Source organism: Pelodiscus sinensis, chromosome 27 (genome assembly GCF_052426305.1).
Source record: "Pelodiscus sinensis isolate ZL-2025 chromosome 27, ASM5242630v1, whole genome shotgun sequence".
In the NCBI taxonomy this organism is placed as follows: domain Eukaryota; kingdom Metazoa; phylum Chordata; order Testudines; family Trionychidae; genus Pelodiscus; species Pelodiscus sinensis.
The window spans coordinates 1,691,583-1,710,068 of NC_143078.1; the positions used below are offsets into that span (position 1 = coordinate 1,691,583).

The following is an 18,486-nucleotide window of genomic DNA, read 5'->3' on the forward strand; positions in this document are numbered from 1 at the left end:
GAAGCATTCTTCCATCAACCTAGTTGAAGCTACATCAGGGGTTAGGTCTGCACAGCTATGACGCTTGGGCATGTGGATTTTTTACACCCAAGTGTCAACCTAAGTTTGAAGTGTAGACCACGCTTGAGTGTCTCCTGAACATGAATGAATTTACCCTCAGCTCTTTTACAATATGGGAAAATACTGCTGTCCCCATTTTAGAGATGAGTAACAGAGAGCTACAGAGTTAGTAACTTGCCTAAGGTCAAATGGAGACTGCAAAAGAAACATGAACTGAACTCCTTAATCACAAGACCATCCTTCCTTTAAAACACAGATTCAATTTAGGGATGTGAAGGACTAGTCGACTATCCTATAAGCAAATACTTATAGGATAGTCGACAGGATAGTCGACTAGTCACTTCCACCCCCTCGGTCTCCCACCCGCTGCCTCTATCAGATAGAGGCAGCAAGGGTGGGGGGAGAAGAGGGGAATACTTCAAGGTCAGCAGCTCTGTGCAGTGTTGCTGCTTTGAATGCCATGGGGAGCCCGGCATTAGGCTATCCACAGCATTTCAAAATGGCAGTGCTGCTTGGAGCCCAGGATCAGCTGAGGAGTCCCCAGGGCACCATGCCGCGCTGCCGCTTTGAAATGCTGTGGGGAGCGAACATTTCAAAGTGGCAGTGCTGCACAGAGCCTGGGGTCAGTGGGGGAGTCCCCAGCTGACCCCGAGCTTCAGTGCTTTTGCCTGTGAGATGCCCTATTGACTAACTGAATAATCAATGCAAAAATGCATTGACTATTCGATTAGTCAATTACCCGCTGCTTACCATCCTTAAGTCAATTAATAATAAGAATGTAATAAATATAGTACTCATCTTCTATCACATGAGAGGTGTGTGTATGTGTGTGTTTGACTGCTTGCAACATAATTTCCTGTTCAAAATACAAAGATTCTTAGTTGGGTTTTGGAATTTCAAGTGTTTTCCCTTTGTTTCCAGAGTGTGAAGGTCCGGAGCACCAAATCAGGTAAAATTTATCTTATCTTACTGTCACCGAGTCCACTGAAATACTTACTGTCTGTTTGATACTCAACTCAGTAGTGTACTGTAATTGTACCAAATTGCACTTTGTAAAAGCCACTAGGCTCCAGGCCCAGAGGAACAGCTTTGTGGTACATATAACTGGGTAGTGGCTCAACCAAGCCAGTGGCAGTTTTTCAGTCTCCTAATCAATGCCTTTAATGCTGCTGTTACTTTCAGTCTCATCATGCAAATGAGTTATTATTTTCTTCTCAGTCTTTTTTTGCCTTGGGAACATTCTCTGCCATTCTTTTCTGAACGGGCATTTGTAGCACCTTAGGGATGTGAAGCATCACCCTTAAAGCCCTGCAGAGCCTATTGCAGGCAGGGGGCTACTTGGGCTGTCTGGAGCAGCCCTTGTCCGTGGCAGGAGGGCCGCTGCAGCCCAGCCAACTTAGAATGGCTCCCCAATCAGCTCCCCCTTTAATTAGCTAACCAGTTAAACATTACATTTAACCAGTTAACCAATTAAATGGGATTTTACATCCCTAACAACTCTTGCATGTTCTCTTGAGAAGGATTGTAGATTTATAATGATTGCATTAGTGATGTCACCGTAGGGGATGTCAGCCCAATACAATATAAGCTGATATGAGAAATGGATTAGATGGGCCACATTGAGAATGATACCCTCAAGACAGACTGCAAGTAATAGGGCACACAATCACCAAAACAGGTGGCTTATTCTATAATTAGATTAACCAAGCCAGTAACAGTTTCTATAACACCATACTGGTCACCAAGAAGCCAAATACAGAACCTTTAAGCATTCTGACCCTTGACTTCCAGCCAGCCAGATAAGTCTAATACAGTGAGTGGTTACTGAAAACCTGTTTCATCATGTGAGGTTTGTGAGTTCCAAAGAACCAGCCATTCATTCTCTTTTGTAAATAAAAGTGAAGGTTTTATAATAAAAAGAGATGAAAAAGATTTAAAGATCAGTATACATACCAATATGTACAAAGTTCTCAGTTAGAGTATGTCTAAACTGCAACACTATTTTGAAATAACTAGCACTATAATGAAATTACTTAGTCCGCATCTACACAGCAGGCAGTTATCTTGAAATAGTGTCAAAATACTGTCAAGCTGGAGGACTTCTTACTCCGACTCCTGTAACCCTCATTGTATGACGAATAAGTGAAGTCGGAGGAAGAGTGCTCTGTTTCAAAGTAAGTGCTGTGTAGACATTCCCTATTTCATAGAATCATAGAATACTAGGACTGGAAGGGACCTCGAGAGGTCATCGAGTCCAGTCCCCTGCCCTCATGGCAGGACCAACTACTGACTAAACCATCCCATAGACATTTATCTAACCTACTCTTAAATATCTCCAAAGATGGGGATTCCACAACCTCCCTGGGCAATTTATTCCAATGTTTAACCACTCTGACAGTTAGGAACTTTTTCCTAATGTCCAACCTAAACCTCTCTTGCTGCAATTTAAGCCCTTTCCTTCTTGTTCTATCCTCAGAGGCTAGGAAGAACAAGTTTTCTCCCTCCTCCTCATGACACCCTTTTAGATACCTGAAAACTGCTATCATGTCCCCCCTCAGTCTTCTCTTTTCTAAACTAAACAAACCCAGTTCTTTCAGTCTTCCTTCATAAGCCATATTTTCTAGACCTTTAATCATTCTTGTGGCTCTTCTCTGGACCCTCTCCAGTTTCTCCACATCTTTCTTGAAATGCGGTGCCCAGAACTGGACACAATACTCCAACTGAGGCCTACCCAGCACAGAGTAGAGTGGAAGAATGACTTCTCGTGTCTTTCTCACAACACACCTGTTAATGCATCCCAGTATCATGTTTGCTTTTTTTGCAACAGCATCACACTGTTGACTCATATTTAGCTTGTGGTCCACTATAACCCCTAGATCCCTTTCTGCAGTACTCCTTCCTAGAGAGTCACTTCCCATTCTGTATGTGTGAAACTGATTGCTCCTTCCTAAGTAGAGCACTTTGCATTTGTCTTTATTAAACTTCATCCTGTTTATCTTAGACCATTTCTCCAATTTTGAATTATGACCCTATCCTCCAAAGCAGTCGCAACCCCTCCCAGCTTGGTATCATCTGCAAACTTAATAAGCGTACTCTCTATGCCAATATCTAAATTGTTAATGAAGATATTGAAGACAGCCAGTCCCAAAACAGACCCCTGCGGAACCCCACTTGTTATATCTTTCCAGCAGGATTGAGAACCATTAATAACTACTCTCTGAGTACAGTTATCCAGCCAGTTATGCACCCACCTTATAGTAGCCCTATCTAAGTTGTATTTGCCTAGTTTGTTGATAAGAATATCATGCAAGACCGTATCAAATGCCTTACTAAAGTCTAGGTATACAGCCTCTCTCTGATTTACGAACCAGTTACGGACTGAGCAGTTGGTCATAACTCGGTTCACTCGTAAGTCGGACCCCATTGAGTTACATGTGACCGTGCTGTTTGTAAGCACAGATGGCGTTTGTAACTCGGGGTCCGCCATTTACGACAGCTTTGGTCGTAACTGCGAACGGTTGTAAGTCAACCATTTGCAACTCGGGGACCAGCTATACCACATCCACCGCTTCTCCTTTATCCACAAGACTCGTTATCAAAGAAAGCTATCAGATTGGTTTGACATGATTTGTTCTTTACAAATCCATGATGGCATTTACAACCCTACACTGGTAAATGGCAGTAGCCTGCTGCCTGACCAGTGTGCTAAGGCAGACCTCTTGCCATCAGACCAGATCCTACAAGATCTGCTATTCGCTCTCCAGTGCTCTGTCACTAATAGCAGTTATTGTGCTGCGTACCATGCCCCAAAGGAGAGACACACAGGAAAGGGATGGTACAAGGGGCCATATTCCCCTATCCTTAACAAAGAGCCTGGACTATTTTTCATTTGTGGGACTAAGGCCTACAAATACCTGCCAGTAGGCTGGATAGGACGGTGCTCTCTGGGACATGCTGTGCCTGGAGGATTAACGGTACACCCACACATTACAGCTCCAGGTATCACAAACCTTGGAAGCTTCTTACACCGATACAAGAGGAAATTTACTATTAACCCTCTTGTGAGGCGTCCCACAGGTTTCCATCAATTTACCCATGCATTCTTGCCCTGGCTTGGAGTAGCTGAACTTGAACAAGCCATAGTAAATGTGTCAGGGCAACTAGAAATAGCTTTCAACCACACTGCAGATGCTTTGGGCCTACTCAATGAGCAGATCCAATCAGTGGCCCGCTTTGCCCTACAAAATAGAATAGCTTTAGATGCAATTTTAGCCCAACAAGGAGGAGTATGTGCTGTGATTAATCAATCTTGTTGTTTCTATGTGACCCACTCAGGGCAGATTGAACAAGATGTATCTGCTATAAAAGATGCAGTTAAAATACTACATGCTGTAACTAAAGATGGGGAAATCTCATGGCTAAATTGGTTAGCCCAACATTTAGGACTTTCCCTAACTCCTTTCCTGCATTCCATTATAATCACTGTTTTAATTATTGTAATTGTTGTAATCATTTTCTGCATAACCTTGTGTATTGTGAAACGCCTAGTTAATGTAGCTATCACTTCTGTGCACATTCGATATGCAGCACTAGAAAAAGATCCCAGCCAAGTCCTCGATTCTGAACCCCTTAATCAGACCATCGGGCATTTTTAGATTCCCCCAAGGTGGGCAAAAGGTGCTGGTATCACCGCCATCTTGTATCCTGGGTCGTGGTGTGTCGTATCAGGGGGTGGAATGTAGCCAGACATGAACCCCCATTTTAACATCCATCTTTGTCTGCTTGAAACCATGCAGGGCACATCAGAGCAGGAAAACAGCATATTCTTTGAAAACCTTGGAGCAGGAGGTTTAGATATGCTGGCTCAGTGACCGTGACCAAATGTAAGCAGAGATAGGAGGGTGGTCAAACTAATTGTTGACCAAGAGGCTGTACATCGCGCCCTTGACTTAACCCATATTGATACGAACACACAACCATCTGCGGGGGGAGGAATCTCCCGCCCAACAAGAACATCTGGCAGTCCTAATTTAGCTATCTTCCTCTCTTACAAGTGTAAATTAACTTGAAACTTGCTTGTAAGAACTGGCGCCACAAAACGGACCAGTAAAATTTGGCCTCTCAAGATAAGAAAGAGAATACGGGCCCCCAGGGGTATAAAGATGAGTCCAGCAGCACACTGACTTTGTGTGTCAATCTACCACCTATCTGCTGGTCGGGTTTGGTGTTTGACCTCCCGAGGTTCCAGAAGGGACGCCCACCTCGTATTCGTCTTTCCAAGGAATTGAGAGACCGGCCCTAGCCTGACACGCTGGAGTCGAGAGGCACAGAAGGGGGTAAAAATTGTACCTGGATGTGGTCCTTTGTTTAAGTATATATACATAGTGTTAGAGCTCTTTTAAAGATTAAGCTGTCATTTGGTACCATTATTTCTATTTTCTATCTTTACCTTTTTCCTGTAACCACTTTTTAAGATCTATATATATATTTGCTAGCATTAAGAAATAGAGCAATAGCCATTGTAACCATATGATTTATAAGTTCCTTTAATAAACCTGTAACTGTTTAAGTTTTAACCTGACTCCTTCAGTTGCTGTAATAGAACCAAGCACAATTTAAAAGAACTTCAGCCGGTCATAAAGGGACAGACATAGGGAGAGCTTGGGCGTTTGGATCTGTGTCACTCCCAGGTGACAAGATCCGTTGGGGCACCTTTCCAGCCTTTCCCAGGCTGCCCGCTGCTGTTCTAGCAGCTAAAATCTAAGGTGTAATAAGCTCTTCCTACACACTGGGGCGTCTGTTAGCCTGTTTGGCTACCCTCTGCGACGGGACCTCGGTCCTAGCAGTAAAGTCACGGACGTTAAACTCTCGGGGCTCCTTTCAGCCTTCTGGGCTGCCCGCTGCGACGAGACTTCGTGTCTTAGCAGTCAAAGACTTAGGAGACACACACACATACACTGCCCTGACCGTTGGCTGACAGTTCCCTATCACCTTACTACCTTCCAAGTGTTTGCAGATGATTTCCTTAATTACTTGCTCCATTATCTTCCCTGGCACAGAAGTTAAACTGACTGGTCTGTAGTTTCCTGGGTTGTTCTTGTTTCCCTTTTTATAGATGGGCACTAGATTTGCCCTTTCCCAGTCTTCTGGAATCTCTCCTGTCTCCCATGATTTTCCAAAGATGATAACTAGAGGCTCAGATACCTCCTCTATCAGCTCCTTGAGTATTCTAGGATGCATTTCATCAGGCCCTGGTGACTTGCAGGCATATAACTTTTCTAGGTGATTTTTAACTTGTTCTTTTTTTATTTTATCTTCTAAACCTACTCCTTTCCCACTAGCATTCACTATGTAAGGCATTCCTTCAAACTTCTCGGTGAAGATCGAAACAAAGAAGTCATTAAGCATCCCTGCCATTTCCAAGTTTCCTGTTTCTCCCTCCTCACTAAGCAGTGGGCCTACCCTGTCCTCTTGCTTCTAATGTATTTATGAAAAGTCTTCTTGTTTCCCTTTATTCCTGTAGCTAGTTTGAGCTCATTTTGTGCCATTTCCTTTCTAATCTTGCCCCTGCCTTCCTGTGTTGTTTGCCTGTATTCATCCTTTGTAATTTGTCCTACTTTCCATTTTTTATAGGACTCCTTTTTATTTTTAGATCATGCAAGATCTTGTGGTTAAGCCAAGGTGGTCTTTTGCCATATTTTCTATCTTTCCTATGCAATGGAATATCTTGCTTTTGGGCCCTTAATAATGTCCCTTTGAAAAACTGCCAACTCTCCTCACTTGTTTTTCCCCTCAGTCTCGATTCCCATGGGACCTTACCTACCAGCTCTCTGAGCTTACCAAAATCCGCCTTCCTGAAATCCATTCTTTCTATTTTGTTGTTCTCCCTTCTACCCTTCCTTAGAATTGTGAACTCTATGATTTCATGATCACTTTCACCCATGCTGCCTTCCACTTTCAAATTCTCAACCAGTTCCTCCCTATTTGTTAAAATCAAATCTAGAACAGCTTCCCCCCGGTAGCTTTTTCAACCTTCTGAAATAAAAAGTTGTCTCCAATGCAGTCCAAGAACTTATTGGATAGTCTGTGCCCCACTGTGTTATTTTCCCAGCATATATCTGGATAGTTGAAGTCCCCCATCACCACCAAATCTTGGGCTTTGGATGATTTTGTTAGTTGTTTAAAAAAAGCCTCATCCACCTCTTCCACCTGGGTAGGTGGCCTGTACTAGACTCCTAGCATGACATCACCCTAGGTTAGCCAATCTGTGGCCAAACAGGATCTTCCCCCTGCTTCAAAGGTGAACGCCATCTCTGCCTAGCAGTCGTTCCTGGAATAGCATCCCATGGTTGAGGAAGCTTATTTCAAAATAAGCTATTTAGAAATAAGATACGCAATTGACGTAGCTCAATTTGCGTAGCTTATTTAGAGTTAAGCCTGGCAGTGTAGATACTCTCTTAGTTACATATAAACAGCCTCACCTTTTCTGCTATGATAATCTTTCTGGAATCACTTAAAAGGTTATATAATCAAAAAGGCAGGCAGTCAAGAATTCTAAGGTAAACCTGGAAATCAACCCCTTTCTGCTCCAGGTCCCACCTCCCCTGGCCCTTGCTCTGTCTCCGTTCCACCCTACCCTTACTCCATCCCTTTGCACTGCATCCCCCCGCACATATTGGTGGCAGCGGGGAAAGTGTAGGCTGGGTGGCTCCAGCTCGCATGGCACGGCTCCCCAGCCATGCCATTCCGGGGAAGGGAAGGACTACCCTGGCATTCTCCAGAACAGGCTCCACTTCCACTTCCAGGGAGTGCTGGGGCTGTTCCACCCCACCCCTGAAGCGATGTGCCCAGGGAGTGGCACTGCATGGGCTGGAGCTGCCTGGTTTGCACTTTCCCCGCTGATGCTGCTGGTGAGTGTGGGAGGAGTAGGCACAGCCTACCTCAGGCCTTGGGGTGTGTGTTAAGGATTTTAAATAACGATTCACTTACTAATCAAGTAGTCGGTGGAATTTCCATTGACTACTCGACTAGTCAATAGGCACATCTGCATTTCTCCTTTGAAATGTGGAAGAGCCCCCACTGGGGCTCGTGTGCATTTCAAAATTGGAATTCCGCATGCAGCCCAGGGCCAGCGGGAAGTCCCGCTGACTCTGAGCTACACGAGGGCACTTCCACTTTGAAATGCACAAATGCCTGGGGACTCTTGTGCATTTCAAAGTGGAAGCACCTACGTGGAGCCCGGAGTCAGCAGGACTTCCCGTTGGCCCTGGGCTGCACGGGCGTGCCAGCTTTGAAATGTACAAGAGTCCCGAGAGGGGGCTCTTGTGCATGTCAAAGCAGAAGCGCCCACATGTCAACTAGTCATTAACATCCTCAGTGTGTGTACACCTTGGGGGGGTGCATGTGGCCCCTCGTGCAACCTCACCCAACACCTATGCTGGAATCCTCAGTTTTATGGCTTAAACTAGTCCCCACCGGTTAACCAGAACCAGTAAGCCTCACCCATTAAGGGTGATAAATACTGGTTAACATTTCACATCCCTAGTTTCCTGTATTATCTTACATCTTTGCTATTAAGATTAACCGAACCATCTGCATGCAGAATATAATGCAATTAAGACATGAAAGGGGATTAGCATATACAAACTAATTTGGAGATACACTGTTAAAATTCTAATCAGATACAGATAAGCTCAGCCAAATACACTTAGCATCTACTCTTGATTTCCATTACTACAAATAAATGGGTTTATGACTGATGGTATAGTTATAGTATATCTCTTTGAAATTCATATACGAGTTGATTGTCTTGATTACATTTCAATCCCTCTTATGTTGCTATAGGTCATAGGGATGTGAACAAGTAGTCAACTAGTCGATTAATAAAACTAGGCTTATTCACATTCCTTCCCCCCCCCCCCGCTATCTCTGTATCAGAAACAGGAAGGGGAGAGGGGAAGCAGGAGCCGGTGCTGGGGGGAGCCAGCTGAAAAGTTAGCGGTGTGGGGGACAGAGGAAGGTACTTCACAGCAGAGGCTGCTCCTCTGGCTGTGGACAGAAGCTGCTTCAGCAGTAGCCACTGTCCATGGAGGGATCCGAGCTCCCTGAAGACAGGGGCTGCTGCTGGAGCAGCCTCTATTCACAAAGAGCCAGGGCCCACTGTAGCCAGAGGCTGGTCCTCAGGAACAGCCCCTGTCTGTGGTTGTCCAACCTATCCACAGACAGAAGCTGGAGCAGTCTCAGACCCCTCTTCCCCACTTGCGGACAGGAGCTGCTGCCAGAGCAGCCTCTGTCTGCGGTGAGCCTGGGCCCGCTGCAGACAGAGGCTACTTCTTGGCAGCCTCCATCACTCCCTGCCTCCACAGCAGCTTCTGTCCATGGGGAGCTCGGACCCTCCTGTGGACAGGGGCTGCTGCCACCCAGCACTTCTGCTTCTGTATCGGCAGGCAGGAAGGCAGTCTGTAAGGAGAGCTGGCTTCTGCCTGGCACCCTGCGTGGGATCACCAGGAGTGGGGTTGGATTGCACTGGCTGCTGGCCCTACCCTGGGGACTATAGAATAGTCGACTAACCACTAAGAAATCATGCAGTTACTTTACTATTCTATTACCCGACAGCTAACATCCCTAATGGGTCACACCCAAGTTGATGTAACTGTCAGTATCACAAAGGACTTTAAAAAGCTAATTAAAAATATTGTTTTGTTTTCCTTACTTGTGTCACTCTTGCTATCTTAGAGAAACACCGGGATCGCTCTTCAACCCCTCCTCCACTTCCTGAAAGAACCCCTGAGTCATTCTTTCTTGCTGATGAGGAAAGTAAGTGGTAAATGTTTTCTTCACCTGTAATAGAGATTTAGCACAATAAAAATTTAGCACAATTAAAAGGAAACAAGATCAGGTATCCAAACAAATGAAATATCCTATCTGAAAAACCTGTAGCTCACTGAATAAAGCAAATTCCAGAAAGCAGAGATGGTAGAGACGTTGAGTTCCTCTCTAATCATACTCTGTCCCCTGCTCCTTGCTAAGTGTACTTCACAGTGTATTCTTATAGAATCACAGAAATGGAAAGAACCATGAGAGGTCATCAAATCCAGTCCCCTGCATCCACGGCAGGACCAAGCACCCTCAGAACCATTCCTGACAGGTGTCTGTCTAATCTGCTCTTAAAAATCTCCAACAACCAATATTCCAACAACCAATATTCCTTAGGCAATTTATACCAGTTCTCAAATACCCTGACAATCTTTCCTAATGTTCAACCTAAACCTCCCTTGCTGAAGTTTGAGCCCAGTGCTTCTTGTTCTATCATTAGAAGTTAAGGAGAATAATTTTTCTCCCTCCTCCTTGTAACAACCCTGTAGGTACTTGAAAGCTGTTATCATGTTCCCTCAGTCTTCTTTTTTACAGACTAAACAAACCCAATTCTTTCAATCTTCCCTCATAGGTCATATTTTCTAGACTTTTAATCATTCTTGTTGCTCTTCTCTGGACCTTCTCCAATTTGTCCACATCTTCCCTGAAATGTGGTGCCCAGAATTGGACACAGTACTCCAGCTGAGGCCTAATCAGGGCAGAGTAGTACCTTTAAATGTCCCAAGTGATGGTTCTTTCACTATTTCCCTTAGGATAATATGTATGTAAAAAACCAAAATTGCAACTGGGAAATTTGCTGGGCAGATTAGCAACAAAACGGCAAATATAAATACCTACACCAATTTCAAAAATTACTTTATAAAGAAAGTACAAAGACAACACACACAATGTTTAGAAATGAAGCATGAGGATGTGCATGTAATCCTCTAGAAATATTTTGCTGTATGTTGTTTTCCTAGGTCTGCAGCCTATTGAGAGGAATTCCCCTAGGAACTCTGGGAACTCAGGAAATAAAGCTTCTGAAGAGTCATCAAAAGAGCCTGTGAAATGCTTCAGGAGGAGTAAAGTAAAATATCAGAGGGAAAAGGGAGGAAAGAGAGCTCCAGCTTTTCTAACTGCAGCAGCTTTTATTTTCTTATTACTTACCTCATATAGATGCTAAGAGAACAAAGGCATGCGTTTAGGACTTCTTGTATTGATGGCAAGAGTACACATTTAGGCAGCGTGATTTGTGGTGACACTGCAAACGGAGCTGCAGGAAAGAAGAAAAGATTCACAGTTGCACAACAGGGACAAAAGTAATCTCTGTCAAATTATGTGACTGGCTGCCTAACTATCATCAGTTTTCCATGAATTGTGCCAACTCTTCTCAGAAAAGCTGGTCATATATAGGGGCCTCAAATTCCAACTGAGGGGCAGACTTCACTATTCCACAATCCTGAGCTCAGGTGCTAGTCTAGGGAATGTCCTCATTTAGTTTGTGAATGTGTCTGCTAAAGGAAAGAGTTATTGAGAAAAATATAATTTGAACAATATAAGGGGACTTCTACACAGCACCCTACATTCGAAATAAGATACGCAATTTGTGCTACACAAATTGCATATCTTATTTCAATTGTATTTCAAAATAGCTTATTTTGAAATTTGGCAAGTCTACACAGTGCCAAATTTCAAACTAACATGCTATTTTGAGACATCTATGAACCGTCATGGAATGAGGGTTACAGGGATTCCAGAATAGCGTGCCTGCTATTTTGGAAAATATTTTGAAATGAAGGGTGCTTTTAAAAGACACGGGGTAACTATTTCAGGATACCTGTGGTACCCTGCTGTGTACACTCTGGGAAGTTTTCATTTTGGCTGAAAAAAGCCAGTGACCAAGGAAACTATAGGACTCTGCACATGTGACGTGATAAATGCATGCTGTTTTGCATGGTTGTGCAGCAGTGAATTTTTTTTTTTTTTTGCCTGTAGGCACTGATCTCCAGCTTGATGCAAATAGTTGCCTCAACAGCAAAATCTTTAATTTAAAAACTTTTTTTTACAGAGCTTGAAAATTTTACGAAACGTGAAAAAAAGTAAGTCTTTTGATCATTAACAAGTCTCTCTCTGTCTGGTGGGATATATGTATGTAGCATCTGTTTTTCTTTTAGGATCTGAACCAGCAAGATGCTAAGAGTCCTTCATTTCTACCACTCCTGTTTGGAGCCCAGGGTACTCACCACCTGATTGGATGAATAATCTGTTGCTCTTCTCTAATATCTTTCTTTTAGACATCTCAAAGCACTTAGCATTGCAGACAGAATTCATTAAAGACCTATATGTCTCAGTGTCGCTATTATTGCTAATGGGTTCACTCAAGGTTGCTAGTGTATATGGAATCCGCCTTGGCCTTTCATCCCAGTTCTAATCAAACTAATCAATCTTTCAGCTTGTTTTGTCCAGCCTTTCCCATACATTCTGAGGTGCTGTAATATAAAAAGTGTTACCTAAAACTGCAGGTATCCTAACATCTGATCTATTTTTAAATTAGTCACAGTCAAAAACACTGTGAAACATATATGTTGATTTGGTGCATTAGCAAAACATTTATTTGTAGCAGAATTAAGAGTATTATTAATATTTATATTGTCACCAGCTTTATTTATTAAAAGCTTGGGGTCTGATCCTACACTAGAACTCAAAAAGTAATCCTATCAAAACTGGTATGGTAAGGATCTGTGAGATCAGGTTCCATATCCACAAGGACATTATCTTATTTGGCACCGGTTATGATGGACAGCTCTGAAACAGCAGCTGCCAAGACTGTCTGTCATTCACAATCTGTGATGGACACTCCTAGGCCAGATCCTGGTCCATGTTCCATTTGTTTTCTACCGCTCTCGTAGCTCAAAGGAGGTGGAAAACTGCCTTTACAAACTGGTTGTGCATTTCCCCAGCACAGGGATATTCCCAAGTGGCATACAACCAGACTATCCAGGGTTATATGCCATCCCCCCTTTCTAGCTCCAGACTAAGAACATAACATAAGAACATAAGAACGGCCGTACTGGGTCAGACCAAAGGTCCATCTAGCCCAGTATCCTGTCTGCCGACAGTGGCCAGCACCAGGTGCCCCAGAGATGGTGGACCGAAGACAATGATCTAGCGATTTGTCTCCTTCCATCCCTCTCCAGCCTCTGACAAACAGAGGCCAACGACACCATTTTATCCCCTGGCTAATAGCCTTTTATGGACCTAACCTCCATGCAGGAGGTATATTGGGGTGGTGGTCTGAATGCTGAGGTAATCTGGCAATTATGAGATGGCATACCAGCCTGGAAGGCTATTCCAGTGGATGCAAGTTAGTGCAAACTCAAGTCTGTTGTAGCTTGTATCACAAGCTAATCTGGCCCCATGATTGGGTGGCAATAAGGAAAAGCAAAAATGGCATACAGTTCCATTTGCCTTGCCTCTGTCTTGGCTCTTGCATGGAATGCAACTTCCTCCTGTGTTTCTTGCATTAATAATAAATTTTTCACTAAGACTGTATGGTCACTTTAACTTCGTGGTGAGTGTCTGAAACTAAAATGACTTGTTTTAAAACTTGGATTGCTGAGAATTCCAAACTCTGAGCACACAAGATGCCCAGTGCATTTTATGATGACATCTTCATTATGAATGCATATAGAACATTATTAATGTCTATAGAGCTTGTATGTTAAGAGAGATTACCTCTCATATTGAAGTAAAAATTTGCTCATAGCCTCTCCTCCCAGGACATGAGGAGGTGTTTATTTGTCACTAAAGCTTTCTTGTGTTTTTCTAGGTATCTGTAGCCCATCTTCACTGGCAAAACCACCAGAATCTGTCCAGTCAAACTCCTCCAACTCTTTCCTGAGCTTCGGTAAGTTCTTCACATCTTTCCTTTCTATTTGGACTTTTTGATAACTATAAAGACTTAAAAAAACCTAAATAAAGATATGGAGCCCAACTACTAGCTAGGGCAAGAAAAGTGACATAAATCACCAAATGGGTGTGTTAAGTTAATGATGCCAAAGTAATCTTAATATGTGCCTTAATTATAACTGCAAACACTTTTTGTCAGGTGCTACAGCAATTGCCTGGTGGTCTGTGTAATTTTATGGCACATACATAAAAATGAAGACCATTGATTTGTTTAAAGCTGAGTGACCTTATAACTTAATAATTTTAAAAGTTTATGTATAATTTTACACATGAACTACATATGCCTTATATCAGGGGGTTCCCAAACTTTTTGACATGGAGAACAGTAAATCCATTCACGAGATTTTTGGAGGACTGGTAATAGTCATCTGCATATTTGCATATTCATTAAACAAATGATGAATATTCAAATAAGTTGTTTCTGGTCCTCCCAAAGCCCCCAGTGCCAGCTTTAGCAAAGCTTTTGATACGGTCACCCACAATATTCTTGCTAGCAAGTTAAGGGAGTATGGTTTGGATAAATGGACTGTAAGACGGACAGAAAACTGGCTAGACCAGGGTTTCCCAAACTTTTTACTTTAGTTGGAACCCATTTTTTTTCAGTACTGTTTTTTGCAGCCCAAAAATATAAACGCATATAAAAAAAAAAAGAATGAAAAATGAATTAAATTTTCACTGTTTCACCCGGCTGCATCCTCCACCCAGCCTGGGCCAGGGCTTGGGGGACCTGGCGCCGCACAGGCACTCGGGGAGGCAGGAGCAGGAGCAGACAGGGGTTAGGGTATCTGGCTAGGAGGGACGGTGCATGGAGGGGTAGGATTGCCAGGTGTCCGGTTTTGTACCGGACAGTCTGGTATTTGAGGTTTCTGTCCGGGAAACAAATTGAGAAAATACCGGACATATAAAATGTCTGGTATTTTCTCATTAGGTAAGTTTTATTATTATTAGATGTATCAGTTTGTAGTTGCGAACTGCCTGGCTGGCAGATGTGCTCAGGCTGGTGAGTGTGTCTACCAGCCAGACAGTTCGCAACTACTCGAGGAAGTGTGTGTGTGTGTGGGGGGGGGGGGGGCAGCAAAATGGAATCCCTGGAGCTGGACTCATTTTGTGCTTCGCTCCCCTTCAGCCAGCCCCATTTCTCCCAACCCCCTCCTGGCTGGTCATTTTCCCCCACTTCTCCTCCCGATCTCATCTGGCCAGCCCCACTGCCCCTGTCCAGCCCTGCTTCTGGTGGCCAGTTCTCCCCATCCAGCCCTGCTTCCTAGTCCAGCCCTGCTACCCCCGACCTCGCACCCCCCGATCTTCCCCGGCCAGTCCCGCTGCCCCAGTCCAGCCCTGCTTCCAGCACCCAGTTCTCCCCTCCTCCTCGTGATCTCCCCCAGCCAGGCTCCTACCCCAACCCTGGCCCCCCCGGCCAGCCCTGCTTCCACCAGCCGGTTCCCCCCCATTTCCCCAGTCAGCCCCGCTGTCCCCGTCCAGCTGATCCTGGGCTTCTAGCGGCATGCAGTGTAGAATGGAGCCCAGGGTCAGCGGGGGACTGTGACTCCCCCGCTGACCCCAGGCTGCATGGCTTTGAAATGCACAAGAGCCCCCATTGGGGACTCTTGTGCATTTCAAAGTAGGCACCAGCATGCCGCCCGGAGTCAGCAGGACTTCCTGCTGGCCCTGGGCTATACACCGAGTTCTGCATTCCTCCTTTGAAATGTACAAGAGCCCAGCAGGAGCTCTTGTACATTTCAAAGGAGGAATGAGGAAGTGTCTATCAATTAGTCAATGGAAATTCCGTTGACTAGTCAATTAACCGAATTTTAACAACCTTAATTAAACTTCATCCTATTTACCTCAGACTATTTTTCTAGTTTGTGCATATCATTTTGAACTTTGACCTTATCCTCCAAAGCACTTGCAACTCCTTCCAGCTTGGTATCATCTGCAAACTTAATAATCATACTCTTTATGCCATCATCTAAATTGTTGATAAAAATATTGAACAGAACCGGTCCCAAAATAGACCCCTGCAGAACCCTACTTGTTATGCCCTTCCAGCAGGAAGTCAACGCACGACCTAATTTATTGCTTTTGAGGTACCTTAATATAACAGCATGTGAACAGATGGAGTCTTCTTACATAATCACTTTAATTTTGTTTGATACCATTACATTCACTTAACATGACTAGAGCAATGTACCACATATTGGATGTGTCTAGACTACATGGCTCCGTCGACGGAGCCATGTAGATGAGGCAGGACGACAAAGAGAAATGAAGTGGCGATTTAAATAATCGCCACTTCATTTAAATCACCGCGCTATGGCGATCAGCTGTTTGTCAGCACAGTGCGGCGGCCGTTTTGATTTAAATGAAGCGGTGATTATTTAAATTGCCGCTTCATTTCCCTTTTTCGAGTAAACTAATCTACATAGCTCCGTCGACAGAGCCATGTAGTTTAGACGTACCCATTGTGTATAGAGCTCCAATCTCTTCAGAAACAAATCTCATGGAATTGTATGAGCAACGTATAAAATATATAGTGCATTTACTGTATTCTTGTAATATTTTGCTTTTGCTCCCAGGCTTTACGAATCGATTTTTGAAGCCTAAAGGACCAAGAAATCCTCCACCAACTTGGAATATTTAATTCAGTTTCACAGATGCATATGGTTCCAAATACTGCAGATTTGCCATATCCCTCTGACATGCCGCACATGTTCTTCACAACATAATTACTGTCAGAACATTAGCAATAAAATTTTATCTTTGTTATATAAAGTCATAGAGCATAGCATACAAACTCCTCCATGTGGTTTTAGTATAACAAGGGATGTACAACTGCACATCAGCTGCTTGACCCTTCCAGTTAATGTAATTAAAAACATATTGGGGCAATTTTGTTTACTGTTTCTGAAAATAGAATAATTTTTTGGAGAATTACAATTTACTATATGACAACAGACCTGATTCTCCTATTATGGTAGTAAGTCCCAATTAAGTTAATCAAGTGGCACCACTACAAAATGATGGTCTGGATTCTCCCATCACTTAAGCACATGCATAACTTTACTCATAGTCTTATACAGCTAGTCATAATTAAAATAGTTATCTCCAAAGTGTGAATGCCTCAGAAGCAAATTGTATCCCTTTGTTCTGTACCTTTGCATTTGTCATAGGGTTGAGCTTGCCTTTTATCAGCTCAAAAGGTATGCTACATCCATAGGCAGTTTAGATGTAAATGGTTTCATACAAGGGAACTCCCAAGTACTGTGAATTGATTGCCATTTAAGATTATCTTATGTTTTGGGCAAACATGGAGGAGAGGGGAGCAAAAAAGACTGCAAGATCTTTTCGTGCTCTTCTTCTTTTGGGACAGCTGGGGCCTGCTCAACTCCCATGTAAAGTAGAGCAGCCTTGTAAGACAAAATTAAAAAGTATCTGGTATCAAATCAGGCAAATTACATTGAAAGCTAGCCTTTTAATTTTTAAAATATTGACAAGGTAATAACTAGAAGTCAGACATGAAATCTCAGTGAATGGAATAATGAATGTGAAATATTTTATGTGTATGAAAGATGCTATACAAAATAAAGTTTATTTATCTAGCATGCCAGTTTTTCTAGACTTTTTTATAAGTTCAAAGAGCACTTGAATATAATATATGCTTATCTTTAGAGTATCTTGACCCATTTTTCACAAATATCAAGTAAAAATAAAGTATAATTTCATGTTCACTGAAGTGTCAATAGCTAGATTCCCATTACTAGTATTAAAGTCAAACAGATAGGGAGTACCATCCACATAAAAGCAAAAATGTGAGTAACCAAATACATTAAGGGCTTATGGGAAAAGCGACGAGGAGTCCTGTGGCACCTTACAGACTAACAGATTTATTGGAGCATAAGCTTTCGTGGGCAAAGACCCACTTCGTCAGATGCATGTGGTGGAAATTCCAGGGTGCATGGATGCATGTGGTGGAAATTACCAAATAAGAATAAGAGTTCCTCAGGAAAAGGGCTTTTTTCCGGAGGATCGGGGCCAGTGTAGACGCTCTTTTCCGGCTTTTCTAAAAGCTGGAAAAAAGCGGCGGACATTTTTATTTAAATGCCGCGGGGGATATTTAAATCCCCCGCGGATTTCCCTATTACAACCTGTGAAATTAGCATGCCCCTTTCGGAAAAGGGGCCAGTGTAGACGTAGCCCATGAGCCTGACGCCTGTGGCATTTCAAAGCGGCAGTGCCGCATGGAGCCCCCAGCTGACCCTGGACTCCATGTGGCCCTGCCACTTTGAAACACAAGGAGGAGCCTGACACCAGGCTCTCCGCGACGTTTTGAAGCGGTCACTGCCGTATGCAGCCCGGGGTCAGCTGGGGAGTCCTCAGCTGATCCCGGGTTCCACACAATGCTGCCGCTTTGAAATGCTGCGTGCAGCCTGGGGACACCTCAGCTGGCTCTAGGCTGCATGCAGTATTTCAAAGTGGTAGTGCCGCGTGGAGCCTGGGGTCTAGCCTCAGGCTTCAAGCCACACTGCCACTTTGACCGACCTCCTTCTCTCCCCCCTCCTTTGCTGGCTCTTTCTGATAGAGACAGCAAGGATGGGGGATGTAAGG

The 18,486-nt window shown here is 43.6% G+C and overlaps 2 protein-coding genes across 6 annotated transcripts in view; one reads left to right on the top strand and one right to left on the bottom strand.

Moving 5' to 3' along the window:
• Positions 1 to 9,900, bottom strand: part of LOC102454290 (polymeric immunoglobulin receptor-like) — a 48,640-nt gene extending 38,740 nt beyond the window's left edge. For all 4 annotated transcript variants that reach the window (XM_075910299.2, XM_089773685.1, XM_089773686.1 and 1 more), the window contains exon 1: positions 9,773 to 9,900. The gene's annotated coding sequence lies outside the window, so the exon portion shown is untranslated. The remainder of the gene's footprint in view (positions 1 to 9,772) is intronic.
• Positions 1 to 17,507, top strand: part of PTPN22 (protein tyrosine phosphatase non-receptor type 22) — a 41,338-nt gene extending 23,831 nt beyond the window's left edge. The window contains exons 16-21 of one of the 2 annotated variants that reach the window (XM_006118786.5): positions 982 to 1,009; positions 9,796 to 9,876; positions 10,896 to 11,002; positions 11,984 to 12,014; positions 13,745 to 13,822; positions 16,458 to 17,507. In XM_006118786.5, coding sequence (XP_006118848.3) covers positions 982 to 1,009; positions 9,796 to 9,876; positions 10,896 to 11,002; positions 11,984 to 12,014; positions 13,745 to 13,822; positions 16,458 to 16,522 — 390 coding nt within the window. In that variant the 3' untranslated portion in view covers positions 16,523 to 17,507. Of the gene's footprint in view, positions 1 to 981; positions 1,010 to 4,856; positions 8,131 to 9,795; positions 9,877 to 10,895; positions 11,003 to 11,983; positions 12,015 to 13,744; positions 13,823 to 16,457 lie in introns of those variants that run through there. The other variant, XM_075910287.2, reaches the window with a different exon arrangement.
• Positions 17,508 to 18,486: the final 979 nt, after the last annotated feature.